Source organism: Melanaphis sacchari, unplaced genomic scaffold (assembly GCF_002803265.2).
Source record: "Melanaphis sacchari strain LSU unplaced genomic scaffold, SCAv2.0 Contig7_pilon_pilon, whole genome shotgun sequence".
Lineage (NCBI taxonomy): Eukaryota > Metazoa > Arthropoda > Insecta > Hemiptera > Aphididae > Melanaphis > Melanaphis sacchari.
The window spans coordinates 4247440-4270395 of record NW_020271560.1 but is presented as its reverse complement, the minus strand read 5'-3'; the positions used below and the strand labels follow the sequence as shown (position 1 = coordinate 4270395).

The window sequence follows — 22956 nt, the reverse complement described above, 5'->3', positions numbered from 1 at the left end:
ATTTCATACAAAATATGCAGCCCCTGCAGTTTGTAGATGTAATGAAGTTGTGTGCAATACTGCAGTTGGCCAGTCGGTAGCACTGAATAGTTAATATAGTACTGTTGTCTGTTTAGTGTTTAGTTTTAGTGTTTACTGTTTTGTTCAGTGAATACGGTGACCGGTAGCCTCTATATATTGTTAATTATTATTGTTTAGGTCTATAAAATTAACTATAGAGATAACCCAGCGAAGATTTTTGATTATTACTTATTCTCTTCACCTGTAACAAGCTACTTCATAGTTCATAAATATTTAACAGTAAACACTCCGTGAATAGTCCGCTTTTATTCAACTCTAATATTCTTCTCTATGAATACACTTGTTAAATGCTTAAAGCATACATTAGTATTCGTCGTTAATATATTATGCTAGTGCTATTAGATAAGTAATAGTTATTGGAAATTCCATTATTGATGTCAAATTATTTATGACCATACTGATTAGTGAGTACTGAATAGTGACTATTGACCTACATCAATTTTTATTCTGCAATTCAATCGAAAAATCAAATTGTTATTGAAGTAAACATGGATACTCAAAAAACGTTGGATAATTTCATCAAAAGTAGAAAAAGGCCAACCAATGAAGATGGTTTACATAAAAAAGAACTATTGAACAATACCATTGGAATAAATAAACCAACTAGAAAATTGTCGTTTGATTGTACCGCGCAGCAAACGGTTAAAAAACAAAAGGTTAGTCAACTAATTAGTAATTAACTATTAGAATTATACATCGTAATACAATGAGTTTTGCTTAATGTCGTTAATGGCTTACATAATTTATTGTTTATTGGAATTGTAAAAAATCTATGAATCTAATTGTGTTACTAATGTTAAATTTACCTTTTATTAGAATCACAAAATATCACATAATTGAATCACTTGCATGAATGTTTTTTTATAAATTTTGTGGATTTTCAAATTGGTTGTTAAATTATAAAATTAATTTTATTTTTGAACTAATTTATGTATCTTTGTACATCATAGTTAAGTTATTGATTTGTGTCACATTCAGTTTGGTTTGATATTTGTTTTACATTTTTTTTTAAACATCACAAAAGTGGAAATATGTATCAATAAAAGATAAAAAAGAAATTTATTTGTATACTTATGTTTTGATAAATGTTTTCTAAGAGAAGTCGCATCAACTTTAAAAAATTCCCAGTTTATTTGAATTTTATAGAAAATTTAAAAAAATCATAAGTAAATTTTTGAACACTAAGCATAAAATAAGTATATCTTACCATGTATATAAGTTTTAATTTCAGGTTTTAATATTAAAATTAAAATGTTTTATAGAATTAACTGGTTAACGATTTACAGAATCAAATTACCTGTACCTGCAATGTGATCACATTAAATAGAATTCGCTATATTATATTTTTCAATGCTATAATATGTTTTAGTTATATTAGACATTCAATTAATTAAAATAATGCTTAAATTTATACTAAATTAAATACATCGAATTAAGTGTTGTAAAATTTTTTTTTCTCTATTTATAGAATAATTTAGTTGGCCAATCAAACCTGACTTAACAAAATACTATAAATAATGAACACATTATCAAATTATTAGCCTACTGACTTAGAATTTCTAACATTTAATTACAGCTACTATACAGTTTAATAATTTGATTCAGTAATGTTTTATACTAATGTTAATACTAATTTATCATTATTAATAAAAATATATATATATATGACTAAACACTCATAATCAATCCGTATTTTGAGTTTTTACTTTTGTTGGCCCAAAGCTTGATCTAATTGGAAAAATATTTCTCTCAAGTGGCATAATAAAAAATAACAGTTTTACAGTCAAATCAGAGAAATTTATATTATTGCCAGAAACTGATTGCTTTATATTGTTAAAAATAATGTTTAATATGTGGTTAATATAGATAAAATATGAGTTATTAAAGTAAAAATTTATAAAATAATATATCTATATAGTATATATGTGTAACTTATAAAATAATCATCAATATCAGCAGTTCCCAACCTTTTTAGTTGTGCAGACCACCAATTTTGTAAAAAAATCTTTAAGGCCCACCTATATACGTAAGCATACACATACACACACATATACACATACGGCAGTTATTAGAAATAAAAGAATTTTGACAACATTTTACCTCTTGATAGCCAATAAGCTTTACAGTGAAGTAGAAACTGTTTTTGTTCACTGCCCATATTTTATCACACAAAATACCAAAAAGTCTAGAGTTTTTAGGCCTTACTTTAATAAAGTTGATGATTTTAACTGCATCATCCACAGTATTTTTTAGACACTCATCCAAGCCTTTAATTGTAAGAGCCTCTATATGTATGCTACAATATGTCCATTGAACCAAAGGAGCAACTAATCTAATTTTGGAAATTAATCCTGTATGAATTACAAACATAGCACATGTCCCATCAGTTGTCAAACCTACATACTTAGACCAATCTACATAGTTCTATTTTTATAAAACAGTCAACAGATTTGAAAATGTCTTCACTAGTGCATGATAAATATGATTAAAATAATAAATAACATGAACCTATTAGTAATAAACTAACTATATGAGATAAAACTACATTCAAATGTTCGATACCGTTAATTGTACACTGTAGTTAATATTGATTAAATATTATTATAACCAGAAATATTATAAAATATAAGGTATATTTATAAAAAAAAATAATGTATATATATAATAATATTATTTTAAATATATATATATAATATTTAATAATATATGGTTCACGGCCTAATACCATGTTGCTCGTGGCCTAAGGGTTGGGAACCGCTGATCTGTATCTAACCACAAAATATGCAAAAAGTAAATTCAAAAGAGAAGTAAGTAGAAAAGTTGTCCAGTTACATTTAAATAATTTATAGAATTCAATTTTATGGAGTCTTAAAACCCTACAATTCTAATCATTCCACTAATCTATAATTTATCCTCTTAAAAACTTCAGATTTTGAAATATCTTTTTTAATAATTTTCTTTAGCTTAAAGAAAAATTAATGAAAAAACGTTGTCATTTATAGCATTGACTATACTCATAATTTTTATTATAATAAGTTTTGGTTATTTTGTAGTTTTTGAGACTTAGATAAATATTATGTATAAAATTAAAATAACCTATGTACATAAAGCCACCTTAGTCATCAAAATCCAAACTTATATTTATTGCAAGATAAAACATTTATAGACTTGATTAAAAAGGAAAAATAACAGTATAAAACCAATAGATTTTTTTTACTTAAATTATAAGTAATTTTATACTTATCAAAATATTTTCCCATATTATATAATTGGGTTTTATTATTAAAAATAATTAGTTTATTTGTTACCTCTGACATACATTTATAATTTATTATTCTGTCAAATACATATTATGTATAGTTGTACCTATCATTTTTATTTATCATTTAAATTTATTTTTAGGTTGATTCTGATATAATACAAACAATTAGCCAAGATAATTTAAATGCTTCTGTTAATAATACTGTTTCTGAAAATATTTTGGAGAAAAAAGAAACTGAAAATAAGGATGAAGTTCGTTCTGAAAGAGAAACAACACCGGATCAATCACCATCAACTAAGGCCAAATTACGTAAAGTATGTTTATCAATAGTTGTATTATATGTATGACTTAAATAACTAGATAAAAATTAAATTCATGTCAATTGTATTTATTTTAAAAATATAAATTGTCCTATAACTGATAAGTTAAAAGAAAATTTCTTTTATTTTTATGATACAATTATGTATAATGAAGATATAAAGATAATCTTGGTAACCTTGACCTATTGATCATACTTCTAACAAAAAAAATTAAAAAAAATTTTTTTTTTATTTAAACAATAATTATGATAAATTAATATTTATTTAATTAATTTAGGAATTGGATTTAGGCGAATTTCGTAAAATTATTCGTCGTAAACACAACTTTAAGAAATTACAAGAAAAATTAAACTCAGTAGAACAATCACAAATTGATCTTAACTCTGCAGAATCTAAAGTTGAAGCTGCTAAAAGTCATTGCTTATCTTCATTTAAATCAGTTGATCTCATGGTTGATACTAGCCCAGTAAAAGTTGGATCAAGTCCTATCAAACGATCTCAACTTAAACCTACAGCCTTATTTCTTACCCCAACACAGTTTATGGTTAGTCCAAGAAAAGTAATGACGACCACTCAGATAACACAGCCCAGAGAATATGTTTCACCTAGAAAATTATTAGATGAAGTTGGATCTCTATTAGCTATGTCACCATCAAAACGATATGCTGCATTAGTTGATACTAAAACATTACCTTTGCCTTTAAAATACCGTGTTTTGGACGAATTATTCAAAGCTTTGGAAACTGTATCGTCTATGATGTTTACTAGAAAAGAAAAAATAACATTTAATAAACTCAAACGTGGTATTCAGCAAATGACTAGAAAGTAATCATTTAAATTTAAAAAAATATATTTTAATTAATCTTGTTATGAACAACTTATAATTATTATTTTTTTTTTTTTAGAAATTTTACTGAATTGCACTTGGCACAAATCAAAACTGTAGTACCAGATTTTTTTAAGTTTGCATTAGTAAAATCACCAAAAGAAAAATCTAGTTATGAACTAGTGATAACTCCAAATTATGGTAAATAATATTAGTATAGTTATTAATTTGATATTATTAGATTATTAATTTGTTTTATTAATTAGGCTCAGTAAATGAAGATAATATTGACTTAATTGAACTAACTACTCAAAGAAAAAAAACATTTTCTAATGCACTACTTGATATTTTGAAGGAGCATCATCAAGTATAATTTTTGTAGTGATTGTAACTAATTATATTAAATTAAAATAACTATTATTTTACGGTTTTCAGGAATATTTAAGTAAATTAATTCCCCCTATTGTGATTGACAAAGATAAAATAACCAGATGGCATCCTGAGTTTGATGTTGAAACAGTACAAGATATTATTCCTTCAACATTACCTAAAATTGAAATTAACAAATCAAAAATAATAACTGCCAAAGATTTATTGGGTATTTATTTACTTAGTCTTATAAAAATATTTAAATTAAATGATTAATTAATATAATAATTACTACTTAATTTATTTTAGACAAATCGCATGCATTGTTTGTTTACAATAATCGTTTAAACCGCACTCTCACAACAATGAATAATGAAAATAAAAATTTAACTGAAAAAAAATTTCCAACTACAGATGCAAAAAATGCTTTAACAGGAGCACTTAAAGGGATTCCCAAATCATTTTTACTAAAGGTATTATTTCCATATTCTGAGTTTTTACATGTATACTTAAATATTTATGTAAAGATTCAGGAAAAACAAGCGGAAAAAGCTAAAGAGTTGATGACACGGTCGGTAGGTCAAATAGATGAAGATAGAATGATGAATAGATTACCAGATATTGCAAGAAGGATCCGCACCTATTTTGTACAACTTCAAAGAAATGTTATGCCATTCAAAAAGGTTATTGGTCAGTTAAAACAAAGTTATCCTGAAGCTATGACAGACGGTAATTAAATATTCCCTTCGTTATTTCACAATTTTTCTACAAGTTATAGAAATAATAATAAAAATAACTGTTATTATTTTAGAGGAATGGAAAGCACACTTGAATCTTCTCCAAGAAAAAGTACCACATTGGATTGTATTAAAAAGTTTGGATGGAATCGAACACATTCGAATTGATAAAAAAGTTGAATTTGAAGAAACTGTAATTAAAACATTAACTAAATAATTTTGTTTTAACAGACATAAATTTGTCAAAAATTTGCTTTAGTTTTATTTATTTACATTATATACTTTTATTTCCAGCCATTTATTTTGAAAAAAAAAAAAATATTTTTTATCATGTAACCACCTGTTTGCCAAATTTTTAAAATGTTTTTTTTTTCAAATCGTTAGTATAAATAAGTAATATTAAAGTAATAATACTTTTGAAATAATTTTTTTAGTAACAGTTTTACTTTGCTCCAAAATGTTTTAATTTGTATGTTATATTTATATTTGTATTTATATATTTATATTTATGTTACATATAAACATAGTTACTAAATTTACTTATCAAATTAATATGATTTGAATATTTTTATAGGTTATTTATTTAATAATCTATGTATTTTAACATTACATTTGTTGAATATTTTTATATGAAATTCAATAAAAACTAAGTATAATCACGAGAACATGATTTTAAAAAACAGTATTACATTTTAATTTAACATGTCTATTACTTAAAATTATTTCATTTCAACATAATACATCATGTTTATACTATACATAAATATGTAGAATATCATATTTCAAAAGATACAAAATTAAAAATATTTTGTTAATTAATATTAAAATATGTAATTTTAATTCCAACTATTATAATAAAAAATGATCATAAATTAATTTAATCTTTTTTAGTTAAACATTATTGTTTTGTTTGATATCTAGAAATATTTATTTATTGATATATCAAATAGCTTTTCAAAACTAGTCATTTTTTATTGAAATTTATTTTTCAGGTATGTTAGTTATTTGTTATTACACATAGTGAATAATCTATTTCACAGAAGTGTATTATACCATATATTTTATTTTAAAATTTCTGAAATAGACAATATTAACTGGTACAGAATTTTGAAATGAGAAAATTGAACGATAGGTGATAAAAGTCTAAATTCACATATTTCTATCCAATTACTGATAAATGATTAATACATTTATTGACTTGTCAGGTTTTAACGCATAAAGTGTGAAAATTTTTGAAGTTTCATTAAATTTCTTATTGGAATTATGAATTTGGTTGTTGACAAAATAAACTAAGTTAATTAGTTGATTAACTTAGCTTATATTGTGGAAGGATCTAGTCATTTAAACTTGTTCATAAATTAGGATTAAACCTAAGTAATAAATGTATACATATTAAAATACTTAAATGTTTAAATTTCTATTATGTAGATATGCAGCAATACTTGAATTTTTCAAATAATGACACAATTTGTGTACTATACTTGGATAGGCCTATTTATTAATTTTGATTATAGAACTATACTTAAATTCAAATTGGTAAAATGTGAATTATTCAAATCTATTATAAATATATTTTTTTAATTAAAATAAGTAATGGTAATCAAGCAGTTGGTTAAACATAATAATATTCTACAATATGATTAAATTCAAAAACTTATATTTCAATTTTAAATACTATTACATATATAATGATTAGAGATATCTCTGCTGTCCACATTTGATTGATAGTAACAAAGATAAATATTGAATTAAATCTTCAAACTTTATACTTAAAAACAAAACTATTATTATACTTGAGTTGTAAATAAATAATACATTGTAAATGCCTAATTATAAATTAAAAAAAAAAGCCAAAATAGTGCAAAAATGATGAGTATTAGTACTTGGCAGTTGATAAAATTTTAGTGCTTACAACTATTAATTTTCAAATTTAAACAGAAAATCGAATTTTATTCTGTTAAAAATTAATAGTTCCTATTTTTTACGATTTTTTGTTACTGGGTATTTTTTACTATTGAACCTCCAATCTACAATCATAAATTTTTCAATACTCTATTGTCAAATTTTTGGTATTTCGTTTCTTAGGTTTTCTATTTAATTGAAAGCGATTTAATTTAAGAAGATGCTTCATCCAGATATTATCTGTCTTACAAGCGTATAACCTAATAAAAACCATTTCACGTAGGCAAGAACTGAAGAACCACTAGGGCTAGTCCATTTAGTCCAAGTTAAACAACCCAATTTTCACACTGTAAAAAGGAATACTTGAAATACTTCGGTTGTACAACATCATTTTTTATTTTTTGATATCATTTATATGAATAAAATAAAGTTCTTATCTTTTAGTAATCCATTATTTTTAATAATGAAAAATGAGCACCGACCGCCATGCGCCAAGTGGCAGTTTTTCGATAGTGGTTGTCAATTCAAGACAAATAGCCCTCGTCTTTTGAAACATCAAATTATTTAAACAAGTATTATTTTTTATCATAGATAATAAAGCAATATTTTTATTTGCTATTTATTTTATAATTCATGATGAAATAAATGATGTACATATTTAATATCCAGGAAAATGTATGAATATTATTAACAGTGGAAAAAGTTAATAAAATAACAACATTTAATAAGTGTTTCTACGTCATCATAACTGACTTCAATAGATTATCTCTTAATATGTTCTTCTCATTATCTTCGTCTTGGATTTTTCAGCCAAAACGAAATGATCCAGCATGCGTATAATAATTAGCCGACCTACTTTGCCAGTCAGTATTTTTTATCTTTTAGTTCCTATTCATTATTTCACCAAATATAATGGACCTTGAATGATTTGTTTATCCAGATTTCATACAAGTAGATCTCACAGATTACCCGCGATTGGGCATTTTTTATCCCATCGAAGTGTATAAATTGAACGTAAACAATTTTAACAATTACAATGCAAAGCGTCAAAACATTTTGCTCCATTAGTTCATTAGCATCTTTCGGCTATCATCACATTATTTAAAAGTAAATTTTTAGTTTATTAATAACCTACCGACAAACTGGACAATTTTCATCATAATAATGTATTTATTTTTTTTTTAAATTTAATTTAAAATTAAAAGAACTGTTGGATATGTTGCCTTTATTATAAAATTCGTTTACTATTGACTGTCCGTCGAATTAGGAACATCAGAATCAAAATCATCCGGCTATATTCATTTCTTTCATCACTTGTTTAATTTACGTGATGATTTATAAACAACGGATAATATCCTCTGAAGATTCTTTGGCTTATACACATATACGTCTTATCGTTATATATGAAACACCTCAAGCCTCAGCAGCAATTTTTTGAGTGCTTTTGGAAAAATTTGTAAAAAAAAAATTTTCAAATTTTTTAATTTTTTTTTTTTTCAATAGCAATTTAATAAAATTTCATACATTAGAAATAATTTTTTTGCTTTAAAATTTATGTATCACGATATATAAACGAAATTTTATAAAGAAGTTTTAAAAATACATAAAAGTATTAAAACCACTAAATCAGAATTAAATAATTCACACAGCACACATAAAATAGATGTTTGCAACACAGCATAAAAATGACTATCAAAATGTACAACAGTGCCTGTTATAATTTAACACTATATATTAGTCTTTATTTTCCCGCCCGTTTATTATCAATATAATATTACAATACCACCCAAAGATAATATCACAGAACAATGATTAATGTTAAATTTCCGATAACAAATTTTTTAATTTTAGGAATAATTATTAAAAAATATGATAAGTGATAACTTCTAAAACTAACTATAATACTATAATACAATAACTAAATATTAATGAGTCATGACAACTGACGAGTTAGGTCTAATTTGTTGTGTAATAAGTAATTACTTCCGAATTTCATAAATTATAATAATACACGAATATATAATCAACTTCATTTTTTTGATTTTTATAAACTTAATTCATTTATTATTATTTTGAATCGTTGGTTGGATGACACAATAATATTATGTCCAGTATAGAATCAAAAATTAAAAATCGCTCTGCCAATTACAAGCGTGGTAAAAACCGAGATGTCAATTTTCGAGACATCATGAGACATGTATGTATAAGTGTATTTATCATTTGTTTTTTATAATTTAATTAAATATATATTCATTTTTATTTTTAGAGGTACAAAAGTATTATTAAGAATAAACGAGAGTCTCTTTTAGAACAAGTGCGCAATGTTGCATATGAAATGCGAGAAAATGAGGTCACTTCATTTATTGACAAGACATGCATAAAGTAAAATTATTTCTTAAATTAAACTTCTTTATGTCTTAATGTATATGCAGTAATATTTTATATTAAATTTATGTTTAAAATTTAAAACAATGTAAAGATGAAAAATAAAATGTAAGTAACTATAGTTAAAATAGAATTTAGCACTGTTAGTAATCAGTCTCGACAAATCTATAATCACATATTATACTGGTAAATCTATAATATTTAAAATCATTTTGAATGGGTTTCTAAAGTTAAATAACTATTTAAAAATTAGAGAGTAATAGAAAAGGTTTTCTAACCATTTAACTCTATAAAATATTCATAAAAATATTTAATTTATGTTTCTCTTATTACCATTATCATTTATCCTGGATTCACTGTATGTTTGCATTTAGTTTGTAAACTTGGAAACTACTAAACCAATTAGCTCTAAACATTGCACACACAATTATTCAGACCTGGAGAGTATTCTTGCTTCATTTTACAACCCATATAGTTTGCATTAGGATGGCTCACTGATAAATTTCAGTTTAGCACACAAAATTTGAATATTTTATTTTTATTTAGTGTTACTACTGGTTATAAAAATAATGTTAAAATATAAAATTTAGTTAACAGTTTTCTAGTAAATCACTAAACGTTGCTATAGAATTTTTTTTTAAAATAGAACAATATTTAATTAATTGTTTATTACTTAAATATACAATAAAAAGATTCAAAAACTGTTTGACCTGTTTGACTAAACTTTCAAAGTTTATTAGGTAAATTAAAAAAGTAGTTTGAATCACATTCAAAAATATACCATAAATATATCATATCCGCCTTAGGTGAATTGTCCATCTTAGTCAAATTAGTCACAAAGCAAGACATACTGATATTGATTTACCTATAAACTAAAATACACAAATATAACACTTTATTTTGTGTTAGTTTATCTTTTACCAAGTGAAGTAGATTTATATAGCTAATCCTCATATAGTATAATCTAAAGCTACTATAATACTATGATATGTTATTAAATAATATTAAAAATAATTAAATGTTTAATAAAATAATTTTTTATTTGTTTTAATCTATATAACAAGAATGGATGTAGAAGAAGATGATGGATTTCATTCTCTGGACGAAGAAGATAAAATATTTGATGAAATTAAACAGGAAATCTTAGATGAAGAGAGTATGTATTATGAATTATAAAAAATTATATTTTCATCAAAGTGTGTTTTACTTTACAAATGTATGTATTTATATTACAGTGAAATGGATATGTGAACAAGATATCGATTATAATATATATTTACAGCATTTACAAAATAATTCTATTGAATGTCCTGTTTGCCATACTGGCAATCTCATAAAATCAACTGTCAATACAATTTCTTGTGATATATGTCATACATCCATTCAGACATTCCTTGAAATTGATGCGTTAAAAAATAATATGGAAAATACTGCTGCTGAACATTCATGTGTTTGTCAGTCACCAATTGAATGCATTGTTTTCCCGACACCTTATGATAATTCTATGTTTATGTTATGTAACATCTGTCAGTTCCTTTTTCAGATATCATAAGTATAATTATATATAATACATTTAAGCTTATAAATTGTGTAAAACTTATATTCAAAATTATTTTAATAAAATCTTTGTATTTTATTGTTTCTGTAGATTAAAATTAAGAATATACAAATGTTTTGGGTGATTTCTATTAATATATTGACATAATACACAAAATATATCATGTAATTTAATTGTATTTTATTATTATTTATATAATTTATTGTTCCATTAAGAACTGTGAGTCATTGAAAAATTGAATTCAATTGACTATCTAATTGAATGGGTTATTATTCTATTGTGAATATACTATGTAGTCTACAGTTTCCTTTTTAAAACTACATGATGTAGTTCTAAGTTGGTTTAAAATAACTTAACTAATACCTACTCATATAATATATATCTTACTTTTAACATCTGTGTGATGATGTTAATATTTGAGTGAAAAATGCACATTTTTATAACTGTGTTTCTTATTATAACTGTATTTGATGTGAAAGCACTGGAAAATTTCAAGGGTATATAATTAATTTTTTATTTTTTTTTTTATTTAATCATATATAATTTATACATTTTAATTTCATATTTAAAAAATAGAAAGATGTGAAATCCCAATTATGCGTGGCCCGTGTCAAAATTGGATACATAAATGGTACTATGATTCTATTTTACATCAGTGTAGGACTTACACAAGTGGCATTTGCAAAAGTGAAAATATATTTGATTCTGAGGCAGAATGCCTGTATTATTGTGTTGGTGGTAAAAGTAACTAAGTACATTTATTAGTTTATCAAAATATTCAACCTTTTAATTGTTCCTAGATCGTAATAATACATACTTTGTCTCAGAACCTATTGAACAAAAATATGAATATGGTTCATCTACATTGGCACCAATAGCACCAAGTGATAGAGGTGCAGAACTTACATTTTCTGAATCAGGTTATTATACTGTATTTATGATGGCTGAAAATAATGCATTTATACAGCTTGATGGCAATCGTATTCCTACATTTCAATTAAGGTAAAATTTGACACTATAGTACACAAATTTTTCATTTGTATAATTTCCATTATTGAATTTGAATAGGCTTTGTAGAGAAATCTCATTCCAATTTCGGACACGTTTACCGCATGGATTACTTGTTTATCATAGTGTTAAGGATAGACCAACTGGTCTTCCTCCTTATGCATTATACGTAATTGTAGAAAAAGGACAACTTAAAGTAGTTCATGTTTATGGTAAACATTCTACCTCTGTAATAGTAGGAGAAGGTGAGTAACAGATTTAAAAAAATACATATTTTATATTAAAATAGTTATCGTAACAAATCGATAAAACAGATCTTTAGAGATATCTTAAGTCTTCAAACACTTTAAAAATGTTAAAATTTTAAAAACATTCATTATTTAGGTTTGAATTTTTCTAAATTATAACAAATATATACATTATAAATATTAACAAAAAAAGTCTTTTAAAATAATTGTTAAACAGTACAATTCTTTTGTCAGTAATCAGTAGTCAATAGTCTTTTTTTCACAATAAATATTATTTCAAAATCTATAAATGTTTTTAAAAATATTTTTTTTTACATAATTTCTCGTCGAAATAAAACAAAATTTTTTTTTAAAAATATATATTTTTAATTATTTTATCATAATAATTGCTTAAGATTTTTACTGTTTTGAATGAAAACATACATTTTTAATTTCATATTCTGAAGCAAAATATTTTTTAGATTATTTTAATACATAAAAATTGAAATTCTTTCGAGTAGCTTATAAATTATTTATAAGTATTTAAAGTTCTTTGAGTGGAGAGGCAAGATAAAGAAATGTTATGCAAATGTTGATTTACTGCAAAGCCACTTACAAAATAAATACTTATAAACTTAAAAAAATGTTATTTTATTTCAACAAGAAATTACATGAGAAAAAAATATCTTTATAAACATTAATAGATTTTGAAATAATGAATGTTGTTTGATAAAAGAATCATCTGATATAAAAGTAAATAATCACTCGGAAGCTTAAAATTTTAAACCCCTTTTAACATTAAGCTAAGATTTTAAACTATTAACTTCAACAAAAAAATAAATGATAGTCATTAGTCGTTACTATCATTTAAACTAAATTTTCAGAAAATAACTTAACTTTTTTCTATGAAAAAACATTTTATTGACTATAGAGTTATTTTAAGAAAAATAATGTTGATTTTATTAATTTTAATTTTAATCATAATAAATCTTAAGAATTATATATACATTTAATTCTATTAACAAGATTTTATTTTAAAATTCAATGTTTACTCTCTACAAGTGTATATATTACACATAATTATGTTACTATTAGTAATATAGAAGACAGTATTAAATTCAAATCTTAATTTTTTTTTTTTTTTTTGGTGGGGTTGTAAGGTGAAAAGTCCTGTATTATTTATAATTTTATTTGAATACAATTTTTTATTATGTAAGGTATTATAATTTTATAAGTTTTTTTTTCATATTTTAGGATTGAATCATGATATTTGGCACACTGTTACTGTACGCATAGATGTACATGGCGCTAGACTTATAGCAAAAGTAGATAACATAAGTGCAGAAAAAATAATTCAAGGATTACATAAGTCTAGTAACTATGGCATATCTACAGACTTAACATCTGTAGTTTTAATTGGTGGTATGAATTTAATAATTAGAATAGTTAGATTGAAATGTAATTAATTAATTTTCCTAATCTTATTGATGTAATTTAAAAATAAATTATATTTAGTTAAGTAAAAAATAAAAATAATTAATTAGATGTATACATTATAAATCAATTTTTTTATATGAATAAAAAAAAAGTAATGTTGAAAAAAATATGTATATATATATTGAGCAACACTGATTTTGTTTCTATATAATAGATACTATCAAATAAGGTTAATTGGGAAAGTTTAAAAATTATAAAAAAATAAATATAATTAAAAAATTTTTTTCAACTTACAACAATGCCTTAATTAGTTCTTCATGAATTTATTAAAATTAAAAACATACCATAGGTCCTTTCATACTTTTGCTTTATTTTTAAGAATTCTCTAAGTTAATCAAGTATTGTCATATTTAAATTTTAGTCATTAGTTATACAATTATTATTTAAAATCCAATTTTTCATTTGTTAGGGCTATCATAAGAAAAATATTTAGATTTTTATAATGTAATCCTTTATTACAAGTTAAGTTATAAAACATTTATACTAGAAATGAAAAATGTCTGAACTACTTCTATTCTGTTAAGAAAATGTTAGATTTGAATATAGATCATAGTGATTAAATGTGAATTGTAAAAACTTGCAGTTAAGGTACAAAAACCTAAATTTAATTTTTCCTCTAGTTGATCAGTTTGACAAAATCTATTTAAGTGTCTTTTGACTATTATAAATTCTTACCTAATATTATTTTATGAATTTCTTTATGATTTCTTTAGGTTTGAGCCCTGAGGAAAAACTACATGGTGTTAAGTATATTATTGAATCATTTGTTGGCTGCATAAAAGAAATGGTTTTGAGTGCTGGAAAAGCTGCTTCAGATTTATTACCCATCAAACCGTTAATTGCTACTAAGCATGACAATGTACAAGAAGGTTGCATAGATAAGTATGGTTTATTTTAAAACCATTTAAGAGTAAATTATTGAAATTTAAAATACATATTATTAGCAAGCTATTCATTTTAAACACTAATTTCAGATGTAAAACTGAAGACAATATTTGTTTTCAAGGTAGTCTATGTATTAATCATTACAACCAATTGTCTTGTGATTGTTTTGGAACTCTTTATGAAGGCGAATACTGTGATATTTATGGTATAATCATAGTTTATTTATAAGAAATGTGCTGGATTTAAATCATTAGTACCTATATAAACTGATTAACCATTTTCAGTTTCTACTGTATTAACTTTACGAGGATCTTCCTATGTATCTTATCGCGTTTATGACTGGAAAGATAGAGTTCATTCAAGTATGAATCGTATTAGTTTTATGTTTAAGACTAGATTTGATGATTCTGCTTTATTTTATGCGAGCGGAGAGTCTCATAAACATCATCACATAGCGATATCAATTTATAATGGATCAGTTATAGTTGAAATTGAACTTGGAGATGGAGAGCCTATATTTGCAACTGTAGGTAATAATACAAACTCAAACCAATGGCATAACTTGACAATATTACATAAAGAAAATATGGTCGATATTATGTTTAATGGAGAAACTAAAAATTATATTTTGGCTGGAACACGAAATTATTTATACATAGATCCTGAAATATACTTTGGTGGCGGTCCTACACTTTCTAATAAACCCGGTACAACATAAATTATGATCATTATTTAAATTAAAAGTATGATTAATTAAATTAACAAATAATATTTGATTTCAGGTTTGAAATCACATAATAACTTTATAGGTTCTCTAAAATATGTTTTCTTTAATGACATATCAATATTATACGAATTAAAAAGAGGAAATCCAAAAGTGCATTACATCGGATTTTTATCACCAGAATTTACAGAAACTGAAGTTGACATGATTCCTATAACATTGCCATTTCCATCTTCACATATTTTATGGCCAGTAGCATCCGTTAATCATATAAGTTTAATGTTTGATTTTAAAAGTCATAAGCACATGGCTATTTTAGTGTCATCGCCTGTGATAACATCCACTCAGAATACTTCAGGATTTTGGGAAGTAAGTAGAAATTTTTAAATAGGCAATTTATACTCTTATAGTTTATTTATATTACATAATTAATAAATTGAAAATATTGTTATAAGTTGCGGATGGTAAACAATGAAATACGTTTTGAACTCACGCCATCGTCTAGTAAAAATGTAACACAATTAACAACTGTTAAATATGATTTAAACATTGAAGGATCTTGGCATAAAATTTGTTTAAATTATACTAAAGGATTACTTACATTAAATGTAGATGATAAAAATAAGACAACTTTTTTAAATGGTATACAACATTTTTTGGCTGAACAGACAATAACTATTGGTAGTGGCATTGGAGGCAAAGGAAGTTTTGGTATAATATTATTATTTAATTTAATTATAATTCTTTAAATTTTAAATAAATTATTATTATAGGTCTTGTTGGTTGTATACGAGAAATTTGGTTAGATGGTAAATTTTTAGAATCTAGACATATGGTCAGAACTAATAGGACAACTGGCCAAGTTTCTATTGATAATTGTCAATTAGTAGATCCATGTAAAAGGCCAAATGCTTGTGAACATGATGGTAAATGTTCAGTCGTTGATGATAATGTAATTTGTGATTGTAAAGGAACAGGATATATTGGAAAAAATTGCCATTTTGGTAAAAATACATATACCTAATCACTTATAATTTAAACAGATATCAATATAATTGAATTGATTTAGCACAGTTTCGTAAGACATGCGAAGAACTTGCTCTTTTAGGTTATACTAAGCCTGATGTATATCTCATTGATATTGATGGAAATGGCAAATTTCCCCCAGCTCATGTTAAATGTGAATTTGGAGCTCAAGGAGATTCAAAAACCATTGTCGAACACAATTTACCAAGTCAAATTGTAAAACAATTTTAATACTATATGCAATAAATATATATACATTTTTAAGTGTTTAAAAATTTAGGATGTTAGAAGTGCAGCAGAATCAGATTTTAGTTTTACTATAACATATAGAGATTTTCCTCCGGAAATGTTGAAAGAGCTTATATCACATTCCTTACATTGTAGCCAGTATATAAAATATGATTGTTATAAAGCTCCATTAGATCTCCATTCTGCTACATGGTTTACTTCCGCTGCACAAGAAGAGCTCATTAATTTTATTGGTTATGCCAAACGAGGATCTTGTCCATGTTCAAGTACTTTTTATATTAAATTAAAATTTTTTTTTTTTAATATGATATTTTTTTAGTGAATAAGACATGTTCAAATCGTACACATTCATGTAATTGTGATTTTCCGGATGCAAAATGGCATTCAGATGAAGGACATTATTTAACTTCTAAGTATGGAGGATTAGGAATTACAAAAATGGTATTTTTACAACAAGAACATTTACAGCTCGATGCATTAGGACGTATAACATTAGGGCCACTCGAATGTGTAGAAACAAGTTAGATTTAATAAAAATATATTTGAAAAGCTTTATTAAAATAGATGCTTTACATTTTTAGACACTCAAAAGTATGTTGTAACATTTACAACTAGTCAATCTTATATAGAAGTACCAGGCTGGAGGAAAGGAGACATAGCATTCAGTTTTAGGACTACTGGTGAAAAAGCAATTTTACTTTACCAACCACCGATTCGAAGACAACACCCTTCTTTTATGGTTGCTCTTACTAGTGGTATATTTTTTATGAATTAAAATTTTTATTAATCTAAAATTAAATTTTTTTATTACTTTATTAATATATTTATTCATAACGCTGTAACTTTTAGATTTTAAATTAACTTTTAATTTTACGTTAAATTCTGGAAAATCAAGAGACATGGAAGTAAAATCTAGACGGCGTTTAAATAATGGTGAATGGCAGAAAATTTGGATTGATTACAACTCTCATCATGTACGCTTTATGATTAATACAGATTATGAAATGATTGATTTATTGCCAAATGAAAAATTTGGTCCTTTTGAAGGAAGTATGTATATTGGAGGTGCTACAGAGTAAGTTTATTATCTATTTATTATTCTTTTGTTCATAATGAAAATAATAAATTTTTTTTTAGGGACCTTCTTCAAGTTACAACTGTAAGTCAAGGTTTAATAGGATGTTTTCGAGGACTGGTAGTAAATGGTGAAATTTTAGATATATATTCATATATGAGTGTTCATTTATCTGAAATTATAAAAGAATGTAAACCATCGTGTGCTCCAAACCCATGTAAAAATGGGGCAAAATGCAAAGAATTATGGAGTACATTTCAATGTGTTTGTGAAAACCCTTGGGCCTATAGTGGAATATATTGTGAAAATAGTTAAGTATTAATTAAAAATTGTAATAAAATATTATCCCAATATTCAGTTCTATATGTATTAGTTATTGGTTTTAATACTTATTACCTTTATTAAATTTCTATTATTTACCATTTATTTAGATATCAATACACAAGGCTTAACATTTATTACAAGAGAGTCATATTTTAAACGGAATTATTTTATCAATAATATAACAGAATTAAGTCAAGAATCTTATTATAAACTTTTGACTAAAGATATTTTAATGAATTTAAGAACTTATGATGAAAACTCTTTAATATTACATGCAAATGATCATTTAAACAATTTTGTGCAACTTTTTATTATGAATGGAAATTCTGTGGTATTTGTGTTTAATCATTCTCATAAAATTTACAATATAACTGTAAAATATCCAGGTAGATTTTGAGTTATATATGTATTATGATATATGGCTTATAATTATATGAATTAAATCATTTAATTTAATAATTAAGGTTTAAATCGAGGAAAATCTATTCAATTAGCTTTGGTGAGAACAGAAAATGTTACTATGTTATATGTCAATGAAATAAATAGTTCTGTTCCAGTTGGATATAGTCTATTGGTAAATTATACTAGCAAACCTTGGATAAATCCTGAACTGGGTGGGTCTACTTAAAATTATTTTTATATAGTTTATAAATAGTGCTTTAAAAAGTATTATACAAAATATGCAATAAGTACATAGTTTACAATGTATTACATTTTTATTTGATTTTGTTTATTGATTGTTACTAGAGGTTTTATCACCACAAAGACCCCCTGCTCCTCCTACAGAATACTTTCAAGTAAATATTGGTGGATTTGATCCAGAAAATTTAATTAGTAGTAAAAAAGAATCCGTTCGGTTGTCTGGATATGTGGGTTGTGTACGAGGATTAAAAATAGATGATTTTGTAGTCAGTTTCAGTAGTCTTGGTTTAGCAAATTCTTCATTTAATACTTCTAAAGAAAAAGGTATATATAAAAATTATAAATATTGTTAACTTACATCAATTTTAAATTATTTTAATCTTATAGAGCTTAGAGGCATAATATCTGGTTGTAACATGAAATGTGATGAGCAACAGCCTTGTAAAAATAAAGGGATTTGTATTGAAAATTTTGAAAAAGGAGGTAGTTCATGTGATTGTGAACATACATCTTATTATGGAGATTTTTGTGGTTTAGGTATAGATATTTTTTATTAATTTGTTAACTTTCTTACCTACTCCTGGTGTTTAGATAAAGGAGCAGATTTTAGTGGTGTGTCAGTTTTACGCCGAAAATTTCTTCTTGAAGGACCAGTTACGCAAGTAAAGTTAAATCTAGCTTTCTCAAGTAGTGACAAGAGACAACGAAGTACAGTTTTATTGCTTATCCAAACGGAGAACAAGTAAAATATAAATTTCAATAAATAACCTAGTCTACAGGGAATGTATTTGTTTTAAGCAATTTATTTTTATTTTGATACACTATTCCATTTCTTTAAATATGCTTAGTTATATTGTATCACATGAATTATTAACTTAATCTAAGGTATATTATTTTAAATTGTGATTATTACTTATATAAAATAAAATAAAATTGTTATATAGGAGAAGTTACTATCTTATTGTTGCATTAAATGAAAAAGGTGAAATGATATTTGAAGAAGATCGTGAGGGAACAGGAGGAGCATTTGGTGCACACATTAAAGATAGAAACTTTTTAAATGGAGCAAGACACTCAGTCTACTATAAACGTACTGAATCTAGTTCAATACTTATGGTAAACTAAATTAGCTTATGTTAACATAGGTACTTATAATTAAAGATTTATTTATAAATTATAATTATTATTTTCTAGGTTGATAGAGATCCTATTGAGCTAAAAAAAATTCCAGTTTTAAGTTTAACTGATACTTTAACAGATATCACAGCTGGAGATAATGAAGTACAAATTGGTGGACTTAATACAACTGACCCACGATTTGCTTCTTATACAAGTTATAGTGGATGCATTTCAAGTAATTTGTATACTTAAATTAATATTGGCAAAATGTAAAATATTTGTTTTTTGGGCTATAGCAGTTTTATTGTTTTAAATCTTAATTTATTTAATAAAAATGAGTGTTAGATCTTTCATGGAAATAAATGTTCTTTTGAACTAAACTGATTCATTTGAAATTTATTATAGTCATTTGTCTGGATCTTAGCTGAAATTTGTATCATACTTATAACACCTCCATTCTTTAGGTGACAAACTACATCACCACAAGTCCTGGTTATTTTAGTGGGAAGTTTTTTAATTATTAAATATAAGCTACTGATATGAATGGATTTATATATTAAATTTTAAAAATAACAAAATAATAAATTATTGTAGTTTTATTTTAAGAAAATATTATGTGCAATCCCATTTAAATAATTAGATTACGATTGATATATTCACACACAATTTTATGCAATCTATGATTAAGTTGCATATATTTTATCAATTTTTTTTTTTTGGGGGGGGGGGGTTATTCTAGCCAAAAGTTGAGCCAAAAAAACATCATAGTCTGTTTGAACCCTTCTCAAACAATTAATAAAAGTCCATGCAGCTTATATTTGTAAAAGTATAATACCTAATAACAAATTAATTTTGTTTATTATAATTTAAGATATAAAATCAAAATTTTAAACACCATTATACCTATATATTTTGAAGGCACAGTAAAACGTTTTGCGGGATGCAGGTTGCTGGTGCCTGATCTAGGGTATTTGATATTTTTTTGATAATGATAATGGATAAAAAAAATATAATATCTGGTATCTAAATAAGCTGCGCCAATTTGTCCTAGACTTTTCTCAACTTATTAATTATAATATAACTTAAATAAATATATGTATCTTAATAGTTAAAAAATAATATGTAAGTATGTATTTATAATATATATATTTCAATTTTAGATGTATTTTTGGAAGTAAATTATAATGCAATGAGACCTTTAGATGAATATATGTTATTTACAAAAACTGGTAGTGAAAAAGTAAATGTAACTAATTCTCAAGGAGTTCGCAGCGCTCAGTGTGCTTCTTTTGATGATATACATAAACCTAGACCTGGACCTTCACTTAACATAAGCTATGTATGAATTATTTTTTCCTTAAACCTGTTATTATTTATTTTAAATGTTTTATTCTTTTTAGGGAGTTGATCAAACATGGGTCTTAGATCCTCCAGCTCGAATGCCTTATGATTCTAAGTATGCAAAAGTGTTCACACAGCAAGATAATACATTTAATGGTAAGTTAAATTTGAGAGTAACTTAAAAAAAAATAAACTCATATTATACACATAATATGTATATGTATTATGTACTTACCTAATAATTTGTAGCAAAAAATATTAAAAATGTTAAGGTTTAGATTTAATTAGTTATAAATAATAAGTTCCAAATATTTATTTATAAAACTTAATATGAGCCTTTGTGTTTTGCTTTTAAAGTTGTTGCAATGGTAATGGCTAGTATCTTATCGTTAGTCATAATATCTGTATCATATCATGCATACCGTACTAATGTTAAATGGAAGAAACGACGAGATGAAGAAATTAATGCTGAAATAGTGCGAAATAAACGACAATCAATTCAAATGCAAGAGGGATACAAACTTGTAAAAGTATAATATAGTAAAACATTTATTAAGTTGTTTATTAATGTACTTTATAATAGATGGTTATAATTTAATCTTACTTCATATTCAGGAAGATAAACTTCAACTTAATGGAATAAATATGGAAATGAAATCATTGTCTAAACAGCCATTACCTATTGTTCGATTCTATACTCCTCCAGATGAAGATAATGAAGTCATTAAAGGAAAAGAATTACAAATTGAACCTAGATTAAAACATTCTGCTATACGAGGTATATATTTTATTAAAAAAAAAATTATAAAAACTATATACATTAATTGTATAGGTTATTTAAACAAAATAGACAAAACTTGGGAGCCTATTGAAGAAACATCTGAAACATTAGAAGAAATTACTGAAGATAAACAATAATGTCAATAATCTTACTTATCACCTTAAAAAAAATTAATGCTGAAAATGCATTTAAATCTTAAAATTTGTTATTAAATATTTTATGAAGATATGTATTTTAATTAAAAGTAGTAATTTTATGTCTACCTATTTTTGTATTATATTTAAGTACCTATGTACTAAAATTAATGTCTCATTATTTGAGTAAAAATATATAGACTTAAGAATTACTTATTTATTATTTAATCATTGAACATTTATTCAATACACAAATAATAATGTATTTTATATATTTAGTGTCTCTATAGAAGTTTTTCTCAATAAGGCCCTGTATTTTTCTGTAAGTAAATAAAATAAAATAAATATAATGGATATAATGTATGCAATATTATTTATTCACTATTTAGTAAACTTACTGAATAATAATAAAAATGGTTTATTTAAAAAATATATTGCAAATATTGCACTATTTGAGATTTAAATTTAAATTATTAACTTTATG

General features: G+C 24.6%; 2 protein-coding genes across 5 annotated transcripts; both read left to right on the top strand.

Annotated features, from left to right (window-relative positions):
* The first annotated feature begins 55 nt into the window (after positions 1-55).
* LOC112601817 (neurexin-4) lies at positions 56-22561 on the top strand. 4 transcript variants are annotated; one of them, XM_025349609.1, is made up of 34 exons: positions 56-485; positions 565-737; positions 3484-3657; positions 3941-4488; positions 4569-4690; positions 4756-4856; positions 4925-5073; positions 12290-12442; positions 12509-12693; positions 13930-14097; positions 14886-15054; positions 15147-15262; positions 15342-15764; positions 15840-16150; positions 16237-16492; positions 16555-16785; positions 16851-17023; positions 17088-17322; positions 17376-17576; positions 17638-17811; positions 17906-18131; positions 18194-18441; positions 18563-18841; positions 18920-19069; positions 19203-19421; positions 19485-19634; positions 19689-19839; positions 20042-20213; positions 20292-20451; positions 21377-21555; positions 21617-21713; positions 21915-22087; positions 22173-22335; positions 22390-22561. In XM_025349609.1, exons 1-34 carry the CDS (start codon positions 470-472, stop codon positions 22473-22475), a joined length of 6531 nt encoding a protein of 2176 aa, XP_025205394.1. In that variant the 5' UTR covers positions 56-469; the 3' UTR covers positions 22476-22561. The 4 variants fall into 4 exon arrangements, with proteins under 4 accessions (XP_025205394.1, XP_025205392.1, XP_025205393.1 ...); XM_025349607.1 differs by lacking the exons at positions 56-485; positions 565-737; positions 3484-3657; ... (2 more) ...; positions 4756-4856; positions 4925-5073 and adding exons at positions 11772-11937; positions 12017-12178 and having other exon boundaries at positions 12241-12442; XM_025349608.1 differs by lacking the exons at positions 56-485; positions 565-737; positions 3484-3657; ... (2 more) ...; positions 4756-4856; positions 4925-5073 and adding exons at positions 11772-11937; positions 12017-12184 and having other exon boundaries at positions 12241-12442; positions 22408-22561.
* Positions 9558-11492, top strand: LOC112601819. Its single transcript, XM_025349610.1, has 4 exons — positions 9558-9694; positions 9764-9879; positions 10947-11038; positions 11118-11492. The coding sequence occupies exons 1-4, from the start codon at positions 9602-9604 to the stop codon at positions 11432-11434; spliced, it is 618 nt and encodes a 205-aa protein (XP_025205395.1). The 5' UTR covers positions 9558-9601; the 3' UTR covers positions 11435-11492.
* Positions 22562-22956: the final 395 nt, after the last annotated feature.